The following is a 24000-nucleotide window of genomic DNA, read 5'->3' as shown; positions in this document are numbered from 1 at the left end:
GAAGCGGTCCCAACACCGACCACTAATCTGTGGCAGCCAACCAGAAAAGGCCCTTTTATTCCCACTCTTGGCCTCTGCTAGTCAGTCCATCTTCTATCCATGCTAATATCTTTCCTGTAGTACCATGGGCTCTCATCTTGTTAGGCAGCCTCATGTGCAATAGCTTGTAAAAGGCCGATTGAAAATCCAAATAGAAAACATCCACTCGTCAATTTTATCAACTTTGCCTCTAACTTCCACCCTGCCCTTAAATTCACTCCATCCATTTCTGACATCTCCTCCCCTTTTTCCTGAAGACAAACTGTCAGTTGACATCTTTAATAAACCTATCAATTCCAGTTATCTTGACTATACCTCTTCCCACCCACACATTCATGCTTACCCCATCTTCCAGCCGCCTTAACAGCAATAGAATTCTTCTTGTCCTTAGCTACCCCCCATCAGCCTCTGCATCCAACACATTATCCTCCTCAACTTCTACCATTTCCAAACAGATCCTACCTCCACCCTCCACTTTCTCTCAGGCACCGCTCCCTCCACAATTCCCTTGTGCATTCACCCCTCCCCACTAATCTCCCTCCCAGCACTTATCCCTGCAAGTGGCCAAAGTGCTCCACCTACCCATTCACCTCCTCCCTCACCTCCATTCAGGGTCCCAACAGTCCTTTCAGGTGAGGCAACACTTCACCTGCGAATCTGCTGGGTCAGTACTTGTGTCCAGTGCTCTCAATGCGGCCTCCTCTACATTGGAGAGACCTGTTGTAAATTGGGGACTGCTCCATCTGCAAAAGCAGAACTTGCTGGTAGCCAGATTTTAATTCCGATTCCTTTTCCTGTTCTGACACGTTGGTCCATTGCCTCCTTTGTGCCACAATGAGGCCACCCTCAGGGTGAAGGAGCAACACAGACTGCCCAGATAACCTCCACGCTGATGGTATGAATATCGATTTCTGCTTCTTGTAAAAAGAAATCCAACCCCCTCCCCCTTCCTCTACTCCCTACTCTGGCCTCTTACTTCTTCTTACCTGCATATCACCTCCCCCTGGGTCCCCTCCTCCTTCCCTTTTTCTTATGGCCCACTCTCCTCTCCTATCAGATTCCTTCTTCTCCAGCCCTTTATCTTTCCAACCCACCTGGCTTCACCTTCTAGTTATCCTCCTTCCCCTTCCCTTTCATGTTCTGGCATACTCCACCTTCCTTTCCAGTCCTGACGAAGGGTCTCAGGCCAAAACATCTACTGTTTATTCATTTCCATAGGTGCTGCCTAGCCTGCTGAGTTCCTCCAGCATTTTGTGGATTGATTTGAACATCCACCAACTCTCTTTTGTCTATTGTGCCTGTTATTTCCCTCAAAGAATTCCAACAGATTTGTCAGGCAACATTTTCCCTTTAGAAAACCATGCTAACTTTGGCCTATTTTATCATGTGTCTCCAAGTACCCCAAAATGTCACCCTTAATAATAGACACCAACATCTTCCCACCCACTTTTCAACTTCCCAAACACTTTCTCCTTATGTTACGTTCCCAGTAACTGGGTGACTTACCAGCAAAGATAGAGAGGTCCGCTGAAGTCTGATGGTACTATTTTCAAACGTTTTTATTTATAAAGGGGCACAAACGTATGGTTAATACAAAACATTCAGATCATATACATCGTCAAAACTTAATCTAAAGCATAGATATAGTAAGAATCAATCAAAAATAAGCTCTATCATTGTCTAGGGGATAATACTGAGTCCAATGGAATATAAGAGTCACTCAAAGTCTGCAGGCTTTCCCGTTTTGGGAACCGCGGGCATTTCACGTGTTGGAGAGAGAGAGTGGTGAGAAAGAAGGAACACTTGCCCGTCGTCTTTGCGAAGCAAATCCCTGTTGTTAGTTAAAACGGTTTTCCTTTGGTTTCAGCCACAGACTCCCGATCCGGAATCTAACGCACGTGGCTTCCTTCAAAATGGCTTCCCGCTCCAACGGGAAACGCTATCGTGTCTTCTTCGTGTGTCTTCTTGGTGCGTCTGAGGCCCCGCCTCGGCAGCCCACCTTTTATCTGGACTGGCAGGGTTGTAGATGTCAATCAGGGTGGGGGTGAGGCAATCTTTCCCCCATCACCCAGCCCACGTTGCCCTGAGGGTTTGCATGTAGTCCAGTCCCTTATTCCACAAAGGTATCTCCCAAGACAATGGCCATGTCCTTGGCTTTTGTCTGGCTGAGAGGCCAGACCACATTCCAATAGGCTAGGCAGCACCTATGGAAATGAATAAACAGTCGATGTTTTGGGCTGAGACCCTTCGTCAGGACTAGAAAGGAATGTGGAGTATGCCAGAACATGAAAGGGAAGGGGAAGGAGGATAACTAGAAGGTGAAGCCAGGTGGGTTGGAAAGATAAAGGGCTGGAGAAGAAGGAATCTGATAGGAGAGGAGAGTGGGCCATAAGAAAAAGGGGAGGAGGAGACCCAGGGGGAGGTGATATGCAGGTAAGAAGAAGTAAGAGGCCAGAGTAGGGAGTAGAGGCTGCTCTCTCTCTCTCTTGCAATTCTCACAAAGGAGGGGACTGGGGTCATAACACTTAGTAATAACTACTCTCACTTCTGCCCTTGACATTATCTCATTTCCATCACTCTGCTAGTCTTCCACAGAGAAGGCTGATGCAAAATACTTAGTAAATTCCTCCACCATTTCTTTGTTAGCTCAGGCACAGTGTTTCATGTGTGATTTCTCCAAATACAAACTGTCTGAGTGAAATTGTTTAACTATAATAGCTCTTCTGTATTCACTATTATTTTTATGGTAAGCAATTTTTTCCTTACTCTTCCACAAATACATTTTATACAGGTGCAGCAATGTTAGCACATTATACGGCACAACATCGCGGGCTGGTGGTGCAGTGGTATCCCCATCGGGTTTCGGGGTAAATGGCCCTGGGTTTGAATCCAGCAGATTCCTTGCACCCTTTCTATCCATGCTAGGTTGAGCTAGCAGCTCAGCATTTTAAAAAAAGATAGTGTAAATGCCAAAGAAATGGAAAGGTTGTCACCAGAAGGCGCTGAGAGCAACAACGACAGCACACCAGAAAAATATACGGGAGCCCATGAGGCCAGTTCTGCTCACGCCGCGCAGAATAGGCTTTTGCGTGTCAGAATTCCGTCACGCCAGGACGCTCCACGCGCCGTGACCGCGCCGATCCCCGGTCGCCGCGAGCGGCCAATTGCGCATGCGCCTGGTTGGTGGGGCGTTCCCGCGGATGCAGGAAAGGGAATTGAAAGTAAGGAAGGGAGAAGAGAGGAAAGGCGCTGCAAAATGTTGTGTGTCAGAACCGCCCTGGTCGTCGTTTTCCTCACCTCCCTCAGGCTGCCTGGCTCGACCGGCAAAGGTAAAGGGTTGTGGACACGCCGGGAAATGTCGTCTGCATCGAGTGCTGGTGGTTCCACTCGAGTCACTGGCCCGAGGTCTTGGCGTGCCTTTCCCTAATTAAACACCCCGTTCCCTCTCCTTCTCCCCCTCAACACCATCCTGGGTACACCTACCCTCCAACTTTCTGCTCTCCCCCTTTATACTGCGTGCTCAGCTGCACTGGTATCCGTGAGAAACAATGGCTGCGTTACCTGTTGATATCGAAGTTTGTCACTCGGCTCCCCTTTCTGTTCTGTACTTTGCACATAGGAACCTTTCTTTGTACCAGTAAAATGTAAACAGTTGTTTGCTATTCAGCGCTATCATCTTGCTCCCTGCTCAATAAAATCACTCTATAATCTTGGCATCATTTCCCTTATGTACTGCTATCATGTCTCCTCTCATTCTACATCTACTTATTTCAATCTTTTTTTCATAGTTCCTACCCTGCAGACCTGGAATGAGTCTCGTCACACTTCTCTGAACTCTCTCCAGTGCCTTCACATCCGTCACAAAATTTGGAGACCAAAACTGTACACAGTACTCAAGGTGTGGCCTCACAAGTGCATTATACAGCTTAAGGAGAATGTCTCTTGATTTGAACTCCACTGAGCGCGTTTCAGTATATAGCTCGACATTCTGTTAGCCGCTTTGGTCGCTTCTGTGCATTATCTAGACGTTGATAGTCATGAGTCTACCAGGACGCCTAGACATTCCATAGTGTATTTATATATCACATTTTTGCTTGTATGTAATATTTTACATTTAAATTAAGTTTCATCTGCCATTTATCTGCCCACATCTGGAATTTGTTTAGATCTAACTGTATTGATTCTGCTGCCGAATGTTATTAGCCAACCCCCCTAATTTTGTGTCTTCAAACTTTACTAGTTTATTTGTTATGTGCTTAACCGAATCATTAATGTAAATTAATAACAGGGCGGCCCCAAACCTAATCCCTGTCGAACTCCACTTTTAACATCTCGGTGTGAAAAAGATCCTCTCACCATAACTTATTTTCTGTTTTTGAGCCAATTCTGCACCCATTCGCACACCTTACCCTGATTCCCTACCTCCTGTAATTTGATTGTTATCCTCTCATGGAGTACCCTGTTAAAAGTCTTCTGAAAGCCCAAGTAAGTTGTATCAACTGCTCTATTATTATCATAAATTTTAGTTGCCTCTTCATAGAACTCCAGTATATTAGTAAGACATGATTTCCCCTTTCTGAACTCATGTTTGCTTTCTGCTAATGTGTCTGTTCTTATCTACTGCTTTTTCATTTCATTCTTTATTATTGTTTCCATTATCTTACCAAGGATACACATTAAGCTTACTGGTCAAGAGTTACCAGGGACTGTATGGTCACCCTTTTGAATACCAGGACAGCATTATTCCATTTCCAATCCTTAAGGATTTCACCAGTCTTCACTGACTTTTGAAAAATACATGTTAGGGATTTGTATATATAATCACAGACCTCGTTACATACCCCTGAATATATGCTGTCTGGCCCTGGAGATTTATTAAGTTTAAGACTTTCCAGCTGAAACGGGACCTCACTTCCTAAGATCTCTAAGTCACTTAAAGCAAATTTATTTTTCTCTACACTTACTGGCATACTGCTAACATCTTTGCAGGTGAATAGCAAAATATGAATTGAGAGTATCTGCTATGCCCTTCTCTGCTTAGTTTATCACCCCACTATTCCTAATGCACTTAACTTCCTCTTTGACTTTTCTTTTACTACTAAAGTATTGAAAAAATCTCTTGGAGTCAGTCTGAGCATTATCAGCAATAGCCTTCCCAACCTGTCTTTTGCCAATCCAATTTCCCTTTTGACTATAGCTGTCATAATTTCATTTGCCCTACGGTTAATATAATTACTTCTTTTTCTTTATTCCTTAAATAGCTGCCTTTTCAATGAATTTTATGTATATCTTTATTCATCAATGTAATTGATCTGTTGTTTTTATTGCTTCTCCTGACCTTGATTATGAACATTTCCTGCATTGTGTGTATTACCTCTTTAAATTAACCACATTGTTCTTCAACTAACTCAACGTCAAGCAGTTCCTTCCAGTTTACCTTCTGAACTCTTTGCCACATCTGCACAAACTTTGCCTTTCTGAAATATATTTTAGAGGTTTTGGTTTTACTGATATACTCTCCCAAAAAAACTTTGAGACCAATAAAGTTACTTGTTTGTAAAAGCTCAACAATTTTTGTACTCCAAATTCTATTAAATTCTGTAGGGATAGGATAGTGGACTGGGAAGGCATTAAGGGAATGATCCTTTTCAAATGCTGAAAGGAAGGGGAAATGTATGGCTCGTAATTTAATCCTGCTAGATTTAGTAGAAATTGTGAAGGATGATTCATTGAGAGGTTGGTGGGATGGAAAATGAGAGGGGTTGAGAGCCGAGGTGCAGGATATAGATAAGGTCTCATCTATTTGAATCTGATAACAAAAGAAAACCTGTCTTTCTTTTAGATGTCCTGAAATGTATGAATAATATACTTAGTGTGCAACACATTGTTTACTAAGAGATCAAACTGGAATAAAGTATGTCCCAGAAATTTTATTACTAAAAATAACAATCACAAAAATACTGGTCTTTTTATTCATGTTTTTCATTTAATGGAATCATAGTTAAAGTAAATGTTTCAATGTTCTGCATTATTTTCCTTCTATTGTTTTCAAATTATGCAACCATTAAGTGTAAATTATTAAATGTTAATTGAAACTAGAAAGAAACTTTTATTATTTTCATCAAGTGAATTAAGAGGCCACTTTGTTAGTTCATATATTTGTTCTAGGCCAAGGGTGTGTGATCTAATATGAAAAAAATGTCTTAGTAAGAAGCATTAAATGTATTTTGCATGACAACAGACACTTGGAAAGTTTAGAAATGGGTACAGAAGAAAGCCTCATCTGCCATTCATCAAGATTCTGTTGATCCTAACCCAACCAGAATTTTCTGCATTATCGACAGAGATCTTGTTTTCCTGCATAACCAGAAAGCAATCAGTCTATGTTTTGATTGAAATTACCAATCCCAACCTTCACAGCCACGCTGGTATTGAGAATTCTGAAGATGTTTTGATCATTTCAGTCCCATTTGGTCTAGTGTTTATTTGAGTATGATCCTTGGTTCCAGAGTCCTTACTGAGGGGAAACATCATCCCTGCATCTAGAATCTTATAAATTTCCTTCTCCTCTTCTGAACACCAGAGAGTGCAGGCTAGTCCACACAATCTCTACTTGCACAACAAACCCTGGAAAGGGTCTAATGTACTAGCTCTTGGCTACACTCCCTCATTGGTATTTTATATCTTTTAAGTTTGTTGCAATCTGTGCATAGTAATCGTAATTTCACCATTTCTCCATACGTGGAGTAAGACTTAGAAACATAGAAAACATACAGCACAATACAGGCCCTTTGGCCCACAAAACTGTGCCGAACATGTCCCTACCTTAGAACTGCCTGGGCTTTATCCATAGCCCTCTATTTTTCTAAGCTCCATGTAACCATCCAGGAGTCTCTTAAGAGACCCTATCATTTCCACCTCTGCCGGCAGCCCATTCCACGCACTCACCACTCTCTGCATTAAACAAAACTTATCCCTGAAATCTCCTCTGTACTTACTTCCAGGCACCTTAAACTACGCCCTCTTGTGGCAGCCATTTCAGCCCTGGGAAAAAGCCTCTGACTGTTCACACAATCAATGCCTTTCATCATCTTAAAAACTTCTATCAGGTCACCTGTCATCCTCCGTCGCTCCAAGGAGAAAAGGCCAAGTTCACTCAACCTATTCTCATAAGGCATGTTCCCCAATCCAGGCAACATCCTTGTAAATCTCCTCTGCACCCTTGCTATGGTTTCCACGTTCTTCCTAAAGTGAGGCGGCCAGAACTGAGCACAGTACTCCAAGTGGGGTCTGACCAGGGTCCTATATAGCTGCAATATTACCTCTCGGCTCCTAAGCTCATTCCCAGGATTGTGAACGCCAATGCACTGTATGCCTTCTGTATGACTTCTTTACTCTTCAAATCCTCTCCTAAAGGTGGCAAGTTGAGCTACTAACTACCGGCTCTACTTGTCCTGATCTTTGTAAACCTGTAACCACATCCTATGGAATTCTTATGTTGATCCAATAACTGTATTTTTGTGGTTAGTCTGGTTACCTTCTATATGCAGAGATCTTCTGGTTGATAGTTTAATTGGTAATTGTAAGTTGTGTGTTGGTGAAAGGTAGAATTTGATGGGAATCTGGAGAGGATGGGTTACAGGAAAAGTATCTAGGGAATTGAAGTGGCAAAGACTGGATGGGCCAAAGTGGTTTCTTGCTATGGTATAAGTAATTACATTTGCCTTCTGGTTTCTTGTTTATTTGCATATTGGTTTTCAAAGACCTGAGCACATTGTCCCTGTGAATATTAATAGCATTCAGACTGCAACCTTGTGAATCATTAATTGCTACCATTTAAACAAACACTTCATAATTTGAGTCATATCTTGAATCCTTCTGTAGCTTTCAAAATATAGTTTCTGCATTAGCTAATGAGATTTTATATTTTTTGTGCAGATTGCTCACATTTGACAATTACATCTTGTGAAGAATGCTTGGAAAATATTGATGTAAGTATAATGTAACCATAATTGGAGATTACTTAAACTACAATTTCCAAGTCATTTACTTGCCTGCCTGATTAACTCCTTTTATGCGAAATTGAACATTATTATTGGTATTGGTTTATTATTGTCACATGTACTGAGATACAATTGAAAAGCTTTTGTATTGCATGTCATCCAGGCAGATTATACCATCCATCAGGGTAATAAAAAGAAAACAACACAGAATGTAGTGTTGTAGTTACAGAGAAAGTGTAGTATTTGAAGAGATGAAGTGCAAGGATCAAGGTAATGGGATATAGAACAACCTCCAAGCAAACCTCTTTGCACGGATTCAGCTTGGTGACACTGATACTTTATCTGACTTCAGGATGCTGAAACTGCAACGCTTCCCAGAGACTCACTGTACATATGACTATATTTCAGTCAGTTCATTTCAATTTTGAAAATTATTCTCAAGACTTTACAAATACCTGCCACAACTGGTTTGGCATTAATTGGCAAATATTTAGTATCATAAGTTGGCAATTTTAAATGTTATATTGAATTTCTTGTAGTATTTTGAGATCTTTAATTTTTTTTATTGGGTTAAATTTGCTATTTCATTGCTTGTAAAAGCTGACTTCTGCAAATGTTCTTTGTATCAAACTAATACATCTCTATCAGTACTGTAGTCATTTCCCTTTAATCACAGTGCTGTTGAATTCATTAAATTTGTCCAATACCTTTCCAGTTACTTTGATAGTGGGGTTAACAAATTTTAACTTTTTTTCTACAGTGATTTTCATTGGGTACAGTTATTTCATTATCTTTATGTACAAATGTGAAATGTTATTACCTGTTAAGATGATAAAATGTCTATGAAAAATGTTTAAACATGTTTGTTTTTGAAACTTCCTTATTTATATAGTACATTTTTGTAACTAAGTTAGATGTTGTTTCTTTAGGATTTGGGAATTCAGTGGTTGCCTTTAAGACACTCAGGGAAAGTTAATTCTGTCATTGACTGATACATTTTCCTGCTGATAGATTTGAAACTTGGCCTTGCAGGCATATTTTTATTATTTCAATTAGCTTTAGTGATTAAAATGAAACTAAAATTCCTGTCAGTATAAATGGATTGGGGCATTTTGGGACTGTGAACTATTAATATAATACAAACTCGTTTCCTTGAAAATCTTAAAAATACAGAGATGTTTAATCTTTTTAAATACAAATCATCCATGAAAGTGCTTAAGTTTGCTCTGTTATACAGGACTAAGACAAATTAGAACAGATATTCAGGCAAATTTTCTTTTAAAAGTCAATTTTTTGAGTATTACAGTAGGCTTATCCACTCTGTCTATGTAAATTCTCGAGGTGTACGATACTGCAAGTCTTTTGTCCACTGCTAATTCTTTCATGCACCTGATTTTCATTGTGCCAGTGTTGGCATCTATTCAGGTGCCTAAATCTGTGTTCTGAAATTGCTTTTCTATAATTCATCCTTCATATTCCTCAGTTATTTATGGTGCACCCTAAAACCAGTTTATTTCACTAAGTTTTATTGTCATAGCTAATATCACCCTGTCAAATTCTGTTTGGTATTGTCCATTGGGGCATTTTACTGTTTTAAGAGTTCAGTATATGTTAGTGGTTTTTGTAGATCATATACTATTATAGAACTTGGTTTAAAGCTACAAACTATCCATCTCAAGTTTCTAGTTTAGGTAAATCCTGCATTATGGTCTTTTGGGTAATGTAAATTTGCCCTTTCAGAATTCACAAGATTCTATCCAAAATTTAAAATATGGAGTAAAATTTGCTCACATGTAATTTGCGTGGAGAGATAAAGTAAATGATGCTCTTTTATTGGCCATTCTCCTTAAAGTGGCTCATTGTCTCCTCCTGCTGGATGTACTGCCATCATTAAGGGATCGAGATGATGAAATTTTAAAAAAAGAGATAAAGTAAATAGATTAGTACCAAATTTATTTCCTTTCAATGTAGAGATCACTTGTTCTTAACAACAGCCCTCTCATTTCTGAACTTTAAAATACTATAAAATTTTAAGACAAGCAACAAAAGTAGCAAATGAATAAATGTTCTTTAATTAGAAATATACTCAAAAAAACACAAACAAAAAATAGTTTTAGCTTTTATGATGAACTAATCATTTGGATGATGCATTACAGTTTGGATATGTATGAGCTGGAATATATGTTTTAATTTGTAAATAAGTATTTTACATGAGGTAAAGCACTTTAGTAAATCAGAGTCATGGGTAGTTCTGGACAGGAAAAAAAGAATAAAATGAATGAAATTTTTCATCTTAGAAATCATTGCATCATTAATACAGCAACAATTTATGTTTGGGATTCCAAATGAACAGACAATGCATCACAAACATATTGAAAACTGAATTGGCATAAATATTTTAAAACTGGTATGAATTTGGATCAGGTGGGGTTTAAGTTATAGAGTGGTATTTTGCATATAAAAAATGGGGAATGTTGCAGACTGTTGAGATTTTGGGTATTTTTAACATATTTTCAACTCTTGCCCTTTAGTGCCTTTGGTGTTTTGTTGGAGAGCAATGCATGAATTATCCAGTTGACGCTGTTATTCCACCTAGTTCACTATGTCCTTTACGTGACGCTCGTTGGGCAGTTTGCTGGGGTGAGTTCAGTACACATTTTGCACAGACTATCCAATTACATGATAAAACTTCAAATTGTATGTATTAGTAATTTTTAAAACTGGAAGTAGTCCTGATTATTGTTTGTAAGTTCTTCTATCACACACTATCTCAAATATAAGAAAACCTATGGATGGCAATTTAATTGGTAGACAGTTTTTGGTTTGTAGTTTTTCATTCTTTTAGATAATTGTGTCCAAATCTGCATATTACTGGCAAAGGCAGGTCATTTGCTCACTCAGTGTCAAGGCTGCTTGTGCATTGCTGCATCTATATTGTAACAAATAACACTGAGTGCTTTGCTAGACCAATTCCAACTTTTATTCTGGAGTACCTACATATTGGCTAGTATGAGAATTGTGTAGTAACTATTCTGGAGGATGTTAGGGAACAGGTTGGTTTCGAGTTTGATAGATTTATTGTCCCTTCCAGATAGCAGTTTTCAATAAATTACAGATTTTTCTATGCAAAAGAAACTGAATTCAGATTCTTAAATTATCTCTGGATAAGTCATTTACATTTGTACCGCAATATCTACTTCCATTTACCGTAGTTTCCGGACTACAGAGCGCACCTGATTAAAAGCCGCAGGCTCTAATTTTAGAAAGAAAATCAATTTTGTACTTGTACAAGCTGCACCGGATTTTAAGCCGCAGGTGTCCCACATTGTAATATGAGATATTTACACAGAAAGATATTACACGTGAGGATTTTTTAACTTTTAATTAAATCCGTATGGTAACATAATCAAATACATATTGCAAATGCTTTTTTTCGAACCGTGCCTGTAACACGGTTACTTTTAAATATACCTACGTATCGGTAACACACAAATTACGTTGCGTATACTTTTTTACTGAACAGTGCACGAACAACATTCCAATATCTCCTAACGACTGGTAAAAAAATATATACTGCAGCCTACCAGGAAAAGTTATTGATCGCCTTTAACTTAAAAGCTGCATCATATGCGTGCAGCGTTTTCGCTCGGGTCTAATGCACTCGCCCCCTCCTTTCCGTTTATCGCAAACCGGTATTTTCCCACAAGACGCGACGAAACCGGATGTGACGTCATAGCATTCCGGGATGTAGTACAGAAAACAAATATACTTAAAACACTTCTAACTTTAACTAGAAAATACTAACAAATGAATTACTAAGCGAAAATATTATAAACTAAATAACTGCCATAAAGGCAGCACAATGCTTTTCTTCGAGTGTTTTCCATGTTGATGAGGGTGAGTACAAATGACTGATTTACAATAATTTAATTGTGAAAGTGCGCTTGATTTATCGTACAATTTCATTGGACCTCTGTGAACTACTCATCAATTTTATTGGTCTACTGTTACGAGGCAAAATGTTTTTGGCGGCATGAAAAAAAACCATGCATTAGCCGCACCGTAGTAAAGGCCGCAGTGTTCAAAGCGTGGGAAAAAAGTAGCGGCTTATAATCCGGAATCTACGGTATATAACAATTTAAAAACAGCAAAATGTCCTACCGACCCTGAAAGGAGAACAATGCATGAATTATCCAATTGACACTATTATTCCACCTAGTTCAATATGTCCTTTACGTGACGCTCATTGGGCAGCGTGCTGGGGTGAGTTTGCAAGGAAACTCTCTCCACTCCTTAAGAAGGGAGGGAGAAAAAGAAGAGCAATTATAAGCCAATTAGCTTGACTTCAGTGGTTGGGAAGACTTTGGAACCTCTTATTAAAGATGAGTCTTTTGGGGTACTTGGAGGCACATGATAAAATAGGCCAAAGTCAGCATGGTTTCCTTAAGGGGAAATCTTGCCTAACAAGTCTGCTGGAATTCTTTGAGGAAATAATAGGCAGGGTAGACAAAGGAGAGTCAGTGAATGTTGTTTACTTGGATTTTCAAAAGGCCTTTGACAAAATGAGGCTGCTAAACAAGATAAGAGCCTATGGTATTTCTGGAAAGATATAGCATGGATTGAAGATTGGCTGACTGGCAGGATGCAAAGAGGGAGAATAAAGGGGGCCTTTTCTGATTGCTGGTGATTAGTGGTGTTCCACAAGGGTCGTTCATACTGTATCTTGTTATACTGTATGTCAGTGATTTTAATGACAGAATTGATAGCTTTGTGGCCAAGTTTGCAAACAATTCAAAGTTAGGTGGAGTAGCAAGTAATGTTGAGAAAGCAGGAATTCTACAGAAGAATTAGATTGGGAAAATGGGCAAAGAAGTGACAGATGGAATATAGTATAGGGAGATGTATGGTCATGCACTTGGTAGAAAGAATAAAGACATAACTATTTTCGAAACGGGGAGAAAATTCATAGATCAGAGGTACAAAGGGACTTGGGAGGCATCGTGCAGGATTCGCTGCAGGTTAACTTGTGGATTAAGTCACTGGTAAGAAAGGCAAATGCAATGTTAGCGTCATTTTGAGATGACTAGAATATAAAAGCAAGGATGTATTGCTGAGGCTTTATAAGGCATTGGTCAAACCACACTTAGAGTATTGTGACCAGGTTTGGGCCCCTTATCTGAGAAAAGATGTATGGCATTGGAGAGAGTCCAGAGACGGTTCAGAAGAATGTTTCTAGGAATGAAAGGGTTGATGTATGAGGAGCCTTTGATGGTTTTGGACCTGTACTCTTCGGAGTTTGGGGGGGGGGGGTCACAACCTCATTGAAACCTATCAAATATTGAAAGGTCTGGATGGAGTGGATGTGGAGAGGATGTTTCCTATAGTGGATGAGTCCAGAACCAAAGAACACAGCTTCAGAACTGAGGGGTGTTTCTTTAGAACAGAGATGGGAGGAGTTTCTTTAGACAGAGGGTGGTGAACCTGTGGAATTCATTCCAAAGATAATGTGGAGGCCAAGTCATGAAGAATATTTAAAGTGGAGGATGATAGGTTCTTGATTAGTAAGGAGTCAAAGGTTACAGGACAAAGGCAGAAGAAAGGGATTGAGAGGGATAATAAATCAGCCATAATGGAATAGTGGAGCAGACTCGATAGGCCAAGTGACTGAATTCTGTCTTGTGTATGGTATCAAAATATAAGCAAATGAGGACTTAGAAATGACAAACAAAACAAGCTATTTGTTCCCTTCAGTAAGATAGTGGCCAATATTATTGTTAAATGGCATTTCCTGTGCTCATTCATCTCTTGATATCCTTAATATCTAAAAATCATCTAAATGAAAATATGGTGGAGGGCACTTAACTAGCTTAAAGAGGTATGATTCAAAAAGCATTTAAAATGAAGGAAGAAGTAGAGTGGATATTGAAGACCATGGCTGTGGTAAGATAGTGGTATTGACATACAGTGGAAATTGACATCAGGATTTTAGATCTTATTGCCAAGCGGCTGTTTATAAATGAATAATAAAAGATAGATCCTGCCCAGATAATGAAGGTTTAGAAGGCAAAACTGTTGAATATTGTTTTGAAGCACTTAACTGTAGAGCACCCTGGTATCGATCTCTCCTCAAGAACTTTCTGCCATCTTTTCAAAGACAGGAGGATGGGTAATAAATGTTGGCCTTACCAGTGATAGCCACATCTAGTTTAATACTGACATCTATCCAGTAGAATGGGAATGCACAGGTATTTCTTAGCCTCAACAATTAGGACAAACCTAGTTCAGAATACTATACTTGGTTTCAAACCTATTTTCCAGGTCACTGTAAATGTCAAGAGTCCTGAATTTCCAGTTCATTTCCCTGTCCATTGCGTATGTACTTTGCTGTCTGAGAATGACTTTTCCACTCTCTTTGTTCTCTCATTTCCCCCAGCTCCTTCTCTTTTGTTTCCTGGTTTCTGGCTCTCTATTAGTTGTTTTTAGACTCCTTTGTTTTGCAGTCCTCCCAGCATAGACTGGCTGATATTACCAACTAATAGCCATATTTTGCATTGCAGTATCAGCCAAATACCATTGTGCATACTTCAGGAAACTATAATTACTGAAAATCACAGCTCGAATATAAGAAGTTTAGTATGGTTAATTCCAGTGGCTACCAACTGCTATCAATAAGCTTGCCTAGCAAAGATTTAAGATCGTGTCATATTGACATTCAGGCTCTCGCACCTCAAAGTTGGTACCTTTGTTAGTATCTTGGAAACTGAAATTGTTGATAACATTTATACTAGCATTTAGACCCACTTATTTTATTGAATATTGATAGTTAAATACTATAAGTTGGTTTATTTTTAAGGCATGATTTGAACTCTGAGCGTAAGGTATCTTCCTTGAGACTGGGTCTGTGATTGACAGAATAATTTGCATTTAGCTTAGTGTGGAAACTAGTCTTTTGGCTTTCCCTGTAACACATACAAAATGCTGGAGGAATTCAGCAGGTCAGGCTGCATCTATGGAAAGCAATAAACAGTCGACATTTTGGACTGTCTTGACGAAGGGTGTCGATCTGAAATGACAACTGTTTATTCCTCTCCTTACATACTGTGTGGCCTGCTGTGTTCCTCCAGCATTTTGTCTGTATTACTCTGTATTTCCAGCATCTGCAGAATCTCTTGTGTTCAACATTCCCTGTAAACAACATTTTAGGTGCTGTTCATATTTGTGGTTTTCCATTGTTATGATACCAGCCCCCTCCTTTGTGAGAATCGCAAGAGCCCTAGTGAGGGGGGGGGGGGGGGTCAATGACCCAAGAGAGAGAGAGACGTGCTGAATAGACACAGGAAATGGGAGAGAGAGGGAGACGTGCTGAATACCACATTCCACCGGGATGCAGAATAAAGCGACCCTGACTATTGTCTCATGAAGACCACGTGTAAAGCCCTCGGGCAAAGTGGGCTGGTTGAGAGAGAGATTGACACCTGCGATCCAGTGAGGAAGTATAAAGGAGGGTCTGGGGGGGGGATGACCCCTCCAGACGCACCAAGGAGATACGATAGTGATCCCGTCGTAGCGGGAAGCCATTTTGAAGGAAGCCACGTGCATTAGATTCCGAATCGGGAGTCTGTGGCTGGAATCACGGACAATCACTTTTAACTAACAACAGGAAAGCCTGCTCTCCTGATTCCACAGCTTTGCTTCGTAAGGACCTGGGCAAGTGTTCCTTTTCTCACCAATCTCTCTCTCTCTCTCTCTCCAACACGGGAAACTCAGCGGTTCCCAAAAGGCTGAAGCCTGTCGACTTTTGAATGACTGTTATATTTTTCCAAATGGACAAGATATTATCCCCTAGACAACGATAGAGCTTATTTCTGATTGATCATTACTATACCTGCGCTTTAGATTGAGTATTGACGACTTATGGTATCTGAATGTTTGTATTAACCTTCCTTTTGTGCCCCTTTATAAATAAAAACGTTTTAAAAATGGTACCATCAGACTTCAGTGGACCTCTCTATCTTTGCTGATAAGTGATCCAGTTACGGGATACGTAACACCATATACATAAATGACTTGAATGAGAATGTAGCTGGACTAATTAGTATATTTATAAATAATGTGTAACTTGGTGGAGTCATAAAGAAGATTGTCAAAGGATACATCAGGACATGGATCAGTTGGAAATTGGTGATACTAGGACTGCAGATGCTGGAATACGGAGTGACATGGAGTGACATGAAGGATCTTAATTCAAAATTTTTGTTGACTGTTATTTCCTTCCATGGATGCTGTTAGATCCACCTAGATCAGCTATAAAGTTGGGTGTAGTGGTGGCAGATGGAAATTAATCCAGACTATACCATATACCTTGCAAAGACAAATTTCTGTAGGATGTATGGAGTAAATAGACTTGGGGTGCAAATTTATAGTCCCTTGAAAGTGGATAGATTAGTGAAGAAGGCATTTGGAATGATTGTCTTCATTGGAAGGCATTTAGTATAACAGTTCATCATGCTCAGCTCAATAAAATATTGGTTTGGCCTCATTTGGAGTATTGTATTCGATTCTGGTCACTGCTGTATTTCTGTAGCAAATTATTCCTGCACTGTGGTGACCAGCAATTGAGAGAATACCAAGGAGATTCACCAGCATGTTGCCTGGAAAGGAGGGCTTTAGTTGTGTCCTCTCATATTTGGCTTTTACTCCCTGGGGGTAAAAAAAAGACTCTGAATATATCTATCTATCTTTGCCTCTCATAATTTCAAGTACTTTCATCAGAGAAAACAGTCCAAGTTTATCCAACCTCTCCTCATATCTGCTACACTCCAGTTCAAGCAAATTCCTAGTGAACCTCTTCCGCATCCTCTCCAAAGCCTCCACATCTTTCACATAGAATATGGTGAAGACCGATACATTTCAAAAGGGACTGCAATAAGGACTTAAAGGGGAAAGAAAGTTGTGAACTCCAGGGTGAAGACTCGTGACTGGAACTTTCTCAATTGTTTTCATAGAGGCTGCAGGAATTCATTCTGACAAACAGCCTCCTCCAATGCTAAAACTGTTCAGTTATTCTATAGTAGGTATTGCTATGTGTAATGATTCAATAATGTTTCTGAGTGACACTTTGGAGCATGGATTTTGAGAAAAAGTTTCCCCTCTTCTAGAAAATGGAGAACATATTCAGAATGATCAGTTGTGCCATTGACAACATAGAATGAGAGCTGAATTATTGAATTGGTATATTTATGCTAGGCTAATGCAGATTTTTAAAGTAACAGAATTATTGACGGTTGTGTGGAATGGCAGGAGTGGAATTCAGGTCAAGAGTAATCAACAGTATTACTGAATGGTTGGAGCTGACTCACAGGGCCGTAGGATCATCTCCTGTCCTAGTTTCTTACCTCCTTTTGAAAACTTGCTCAACCATGAGTAAATTACTATGACGCGATAAGATGATATTAGTTAAGCAATAGTTGCTGATCACCTAAATAAAAGTTTGTATTGCTCAATTTTTAAATAAAGAAATAAATTAAATAGGTTATCTATGTTTTCTAGTTTTAAAAAAAGTATACCTGAAGAATAGTCTTTGCAGAATGATACCATGAATAAGAAAATGCACTGGGTGGCAGCACTGTATTATACAAAATCATACCCATGGATATGGAAATAATTTTTCCATTGCAATTTTGGTTTGCTGCTAATAACCACTAATTTTGTGGTCCTCTGTCTTTCTACATAAGTGAATTGAATGTGCTTTGATCAGAACACAGGGTCCCCAACAAGGTCAATATTTTCACTATAATAAATGTATTTTCAATTTCTACAAAAAGATTGAAGAAGTGTTAATATGTTTGAAGGAGCTTTCCCTCAGGACTTTTTTTTTTGGAAAAGCAGAGTTAATGAAATATTTAAAAATATAGTTTTGTATTTCAAAACAATTTAGAGTAAAATACTTGCAAAATATTCCATACCCAGATAAACTTTTTTAAAATGCTGCTGTGTGATTACACAGGTGAGACAGAAGAAAGTGCAGACATTTAAATCTTTAGATTAAAAGATTTTGTTTGAAGCATAGAACATTTGAAAACAACTTTGATATTTTATAATGACTCTTTGAATAAGATTTCCAGCATTTTCATTTTAAAATAATTGGTTAATGACAACTGGCAATCTTTTTATAAACACAAACTGACAAACCTGCAAGGATGTATTGCTCATAACAATATTTTTGGTTATTCTGAGCATTATTTGGTTATTTTTGGCATTATTGTGAGATCCCCTCCATTGAACCATTGCAAGTGTTGAACTGTCTGTTTTAGATTATGAAACAATCTAAATTGCAAATTTGGCCTCAAAACCTCGTTCTGTAGTTGGACCCTTGATTTCCTCACTTGCAGATCCCAGTAAGTTTGGATTGGTAATAACATCTCCTCCATGATCTCCATTAGCACAGGTACACCACAAGGCTGTGTACTTAGCCCACAGCTTTTATCACTTTATACTGTGTGGCTATGTACAGCTCCAATCCCATATTTAAGTTTGTTTACGACACCACTGTCACTCACCAATTCAAAGGCGGTGACGAACTAACATACAGGAAGGAGACTGAAAATCTGGCTGTGTAGTGCTACGATAACAACCTCTCACTCAATGTCAGCAAGACCAAGGAGCTGACTGTTGACTTCAGGAGGAAGAAACCGGAGGTCCTTGAGCCAGACCACATCAGAGGATCATAGAAACATAGAAAACCTACAGCACAATACAGGCGGTTCAGCCCACAAAGTTGTGCCAAACATGTCCCTACCTTAGAAATTACTAGGCTTACCCAAAACCCTCTTATTTTTCTAAGCTCCATGTACCTATCCAAAAGTCTCTTAAAAGACCCCATCATATCTGCCTCCGCCACCATTGCCGGCAGCCCATTCCGCACACTTACCACTCTCTGAGTAAAAGACTTAACCCTGACATCTCCTCTGTACCTATTCCCCAGCACCTTAAACCTGTGTCCTCTTGTGGCAACCATTTCAGCCCTGGAGGGAAAAAGCCTCTGACTATCCACACGATCAGTGCCTCTCATCATCTTATACACCTCTATCAGGTCACCTGTCATCCTCCGTCGCTCCAAGGAGAAAAGGCTGAGTTCACTCAACCTATTCTCATAAGGCATGCTCTCCAATCCAGGCAACATCCTTGTAAGTCTCCTCTGTGCCCTTTCTATGGCTTCCACATACTTCCTGTGGTGAGGCGACCAGAACTGAGCACAGTACTCCAAGTGGGGTCTGACCAGGGTCCTGACCAGGGTCCTATATCGCTTCAACATTATCTCTTGGCTCCTAAATTCAATTCCACGATTGATGAAGGCCAATGCACCATATGCCTTCTTAACCACAGAGACAACCTGCACAGCTGCTTTGAACGTCTATGGACTCGGACGCCAAGATCCCTCTGATCCTCCACACTGCCAAGAGTCTTACCATTAATGCTATATTCTGCCATCATATTTGACCTACCAAAATGAACCACTTCACACTTATTTGGGTTGAACTCCATCTGCCATTTCTCAGCCCAGTTTTGCATCCTGTCTATGTCCCGCTGTAACCTCTGACAGCCCTCCGCACTATCCACAACACCTCCAACCTTTGTCTCATCAGGAAACTTACTAACCCATCCCTCCACTTCCTCATCCAGGTCGTTTATAAAAATCACGAAGAGTAAGGATCCCAGAACAGATCCCTGAGGCACTACACTTGTGACCCCATGCAGAATATGACCCGTCTACAACCACTCTTTGCCTTCTGTGGGCAAGCCAGTTCTGGATCCACAAAGCAATGTCCCCTTGGATCCCATGCCTCCTTTCTTTCTCAATAAGCCTTGCATGGGGTACCTTATCAAATGCCTTGCTGAAATCCATATACACTACATCTACTGCTCTTCCTGTGTTTAGTCACATCCTCAAAAAATTCAATCAGGCTCATAAGGCATGACCTGCCCTTGACAAAGCCATGCTGACTATTCCTAATCATATTATACCTCTCCAAATGTTCATAAATCCTGCCTCTCAGGATCTTCTCCATCAACTTACCAACCACTGAAGTAAGACTCACTGGTCTATAATTTCCTGGGCTATCTCTACTCCCTTTCCTGAATAAAGGAACAACATCCGCAACTTTCCAATCCTCCAGGACTTCTCCCATCCCCATTGATGATGCAAAGATCATCGCCAGAAGCTCAGCAATCTCCCTCGCCTCCCACAGTAGCCTGGGGTACACCTCATCCGGTCCCGGTGACTTATCCAACTTGATGCTTTCCAAAAGCTCCAGCATATCCTTCATTCGCCCCATCACTGAACTGTTCCTGCAACCAACAAACTCAGTTTCAAGGATGCTTCATCTCGTGTTCTTGATATTTATAGTTTGTTTATTTATCTATTCTGTATTTGTACAGTTTGTTGTCTTTTGCATATTGGTTGTTTATCCATCCTGTTGGGTGCATTTTTTCATTGATTCTGTTGTGTTTCTTGGGTTTACTGTTTTTGCCCACAAGTAAACAAATCTTGGTGTTGTATATGGTGACATGTCCTGAGCAGATTCGCTATTCAAGGTCTCAGTAATGAAAGGTGTAGATTGTTGGTCATTGAGCACTTACTGAAAAAAATTCTCTCATCTGTAAGACTTGTGGCAAAATAGATTTTTATAATGAATTTTTTTGGCAAATTTAAGAAAATATTTGGTGCTTATACATTTTGGATCAACCACCATTGAATGATTAGAATTCTGCTTTGCGATGCCTCTGTAAATAGAGCATTAGAACAATGGAGGAACACTAAATTAACTGATCCAGTTAAGTATCATCTACCTAGATGAAACACATTGTGGTTTCAACATTTTGCTGGATAATTTAAAAGTGCAACAAGTCAGAGTTGAGTATCATTTAACCTATGTCATCCATGCTAACTAAGCTGCCTGAGCTCGCTCCATTTTGGACGATATTCCTCTAAACCAGAGGTTTCCAACCGGGGTCCATGGACCTTGTGCTTAATGGTATTGGTCTGAGGGGTCCATAGACCTCTTGCTTAATGGTATTGGTCTGAGGGGTCCATGGATCTCTTGCTTAATGGTATTGGTCTGTAGCATAAAAAAAGTTGGGATCTCTGCACTAAACCTTTCCTGTCCATTTTTTTGTCCAAGTGTCTTCTGTCCTCACTATAAACTTTTGTATTTATATAAAGAAACATTTATTGTCTATTGGTTTCATATATCAAGCATACACTCAGTGGCCACTTTATTAGGTACCTACTGCAGCTAATAATGTGGCCACATAAGTGTATGTTCTTGGTCTTCTGCTACTGTAGCACTTTGAGGTTCGACATGTTGTGCATTCAGAGGTGCTTTTCTGCACATCACTGTTGTAATGTGTGGTTGAGTTACTGTCATTTTCCTGTCAGTTTGAACCAATCTGACCATTCCCCTCTCACCTCTCTCATTAACAAGGCATTTTCACCCACAGTACCCCTGCTCGCGAGATGTTTTTTGTCTTTCGCACCTGTAATGCCATGGTTAAGATTTCTATTGCTGTGCTGTAGGTATTTCATTTTGGTAGTTTTTGCAAAAGCAATGCATTCTGCTGGTAGACTGTATTGGTTTCGGCTAAAGATAAGAAGCCCTGTTGTTCAACTCAGGCTGGTGGGATCAGGAGAAGGTTCTAGAGAGAGCAGGGTGGAAGTAGATTTGTGATGGACAGTAATCTGGTTTGGGGTCTTTTGGTGGGAGTTGAAGAGCAAGCCGTAGAATTCTGTTGGAAGGAGAGTCCCTGTAGCAAAAAAATGCTTTGTGCAGGTGAATGTCTCCAAGAAAAAAGAACCAACACTCCTGAGGGAGCCAGTTTGTTTGTGATGAACTTCGAGGGAAGTTCAGACTGTGGCAGGTGCTTTCACGCAGACTGTGGGTTCGGCACTGTGAGTAACAGTTATACCCAGCTTTTGTAAGAAACGAGCACCAACAGTCATGTGCACATTCAGACAAGTCTAACTGTAATTGCCCTTTTCTTTTGTTCTTTTAATAACTGATTAAAAGCTGAAATTGGTAAGTATACTTTCTTCATAATTTTATGTGGTGTATAATCTGTTATTTGTTGTCAACCGATAATTGTGTATGGGCAGTGTTTACACAGCATTCATTCAAGTTGAAGTTTCTTTAATCAGAACATCACAATGCTCCTGCTTGGTTGGACCCCAAATCATACCCACCCTAGATGTATATTATTTATGAAAGGTGACCTTCTCAATGCTGAGTCATGAGTTAGCTAATGAGCTGTTTGTATATGAGCCTGGTGAAAGGGTTACGCACCATTTTCTGTAAACTCCAGAGACTGCTGTGTGTAAAATCCCAAGCAGATCAGCAGTTTTGAGATACTCAGACCACCCTGTCTGCCACCAACAATCATTCCACAGTCAAAGTTACTTAGATCAGATGTCTTGACCATGTCTGCATGCTTTTATACAATGAATTGCTGCCACATAATTTGTTGATTAGATATTTGTGTTGACAAGCAGCTGTACGGGTGTACATAATAAAGTGGTCACTGAGTGTATTTAGAAAGCAAATGGATAGGGATAAGTACTTACTGGGTAAATTAACGTGGCTGAAGATAAAACCCATTATAAAAACACTAAATATGGAATGACCATCAGTCTGCAATGGGAAACCAAACTAATGATTTGGCCATCCATTTGCTACTAAGTGACCATTCAGAATACTTTTCTTCTGGCGTATGTTTTAACTATTAAATGAGCCTTGTTATGGAGCCGTGTCACAGAATCATAGAGCATGAAAGCGAGTCCTTTAGCCCAACCGGTCCATGCCAAACAGGATGTCCATCTAAGTCCATACTCATCTGTCTGTGTTTGTGCCATATCCCTCTAAGCCTTTCCATTCTGTGTACCTGTCTAAGCATCTTTTAAATATTGCTAATACACCTTATCCCCATTATATGCGGGGGATTCGTTCCTCGCAGTTGACGCATAATGTGAATAATTATTAAATGGAGAAAATAGGGATGTGTTCCAGAGGGCTTCCTAAATATGTTTTATCTGTAATCATGTTTTCATACCCATCTGACACAAAAGCAGTACCACAAGGCAACATTTGTATTATATTTCATCAATTTAAGGTAATATTCAGTGTAAGTTGAAAGTGAACATACTACTACTCACCAACAGTGGCAGGTGTGTTCGCTCCAGGAGAGGAGTGGGTGTTGTGTTGGGATCATAACAAGCACAGCAAGGGGTAAAGCAAGACTCACAGAACTCTTAGAACTGCCGGCAGCAAGAAATAACACCAGTTTGAATAAAGTGGTGAGGGTTGTTTGCTTGGCAGCATTTTGTTTTTCAGTATAAGTTTGCTTGTAGGGAAGAAGGGTGGACCACAGGGAACGACGGAAATGCTGACTCCGTTCTAAACTTGGGTCCATGTCCATTGCCATTTGTGGTAAGTGTTCGGACTTCCACCATTCCCTCACCGTTGGTAAACTCCTGGGATTTCCAAAATCGTCTGTTGCTTGCAGCATCTGAAAGGTCGCTGTAAAAAAAAAAGATACACCTTGAATGTGGATCACACCTTGGTCGAGTGGCTGAATCAGCGATGTTGTGTTCAGCAGCAGGAAACGCACTATTATGTTAGGAGGAATGCTGTCCAAATGTTTAGGATGGGTTGGCGCATTGTCAAGCAATAAAAGAACTTTAAAGGCAAGATTCTGTTCCAGGTAGTAGCGTCCCAGATCTGTGTTACCTTCAGCTGATGCCGCACTGTTTATAATTTCCGACTTTTTTTCAAGTGTTAAAGCGGTTCTCTGCCGCTCGGCTGATGGCCCAGGACATGACATCGGACACTTAGGAGGCACAGTTAAATATTTTAAGCACAAAATCACTGCACCATAGATAAAACCAACAAAAGTTTAAGAGCGCAAG

General features: G+C 40.0%; 1 protein-coding gene across 1 annotated transcript in view; it reads left to right on the top strand.

Annotated features, from left to right (window-relative positions):
* The first annotated feature begins 3199 nt into the window (after positions 1-3199).
* The window catches only part of LOC140732213 (pituitary tumor-transforming gene 1 protein-interacting protein-like), a 58361-nt gene continuing 37560 nt past the window's right edge, over positions 3200-24000 (top strand). Inside the window, exons 1-3 of the mRNA XM_073054506.1 lie at positions 3200-3368; positions 7978-8030; positions 10574-10682. Coding sequence (XP_072910607.1) covers positions 3296-3368; positions 7978-8030; positions 10574-10682 — 235 coding nt within the window. The 5' untranslated portion in view covers positions 3200-3295. The remainder of the gene's footprint in view (positions 3369-7977; positions 8031-10573; positions 10683-24000) is intronic.

The sequence above is a fragment of the Hemitrygon akajei genome, chromosome 8 (assembly GCF_048418815.1).
Source record: "Hemitrygon akajei chromosome 8, sHemAka1.3, whole genome shotgun sequence".
In the NCBI taxonomy this organism is placed as follows: domain Eukaryota; kingdom Metazoa; phylum Chordata; class Chondrichthyes; order Myliobatiformes; family Dasyatidae; genus Hemitrygon; species Hemitrygon akajei.
Note: the sequence above shows the minus strand (reverse complement) of the source record. Positions and strands in the feature narration are given on the sequence as shown.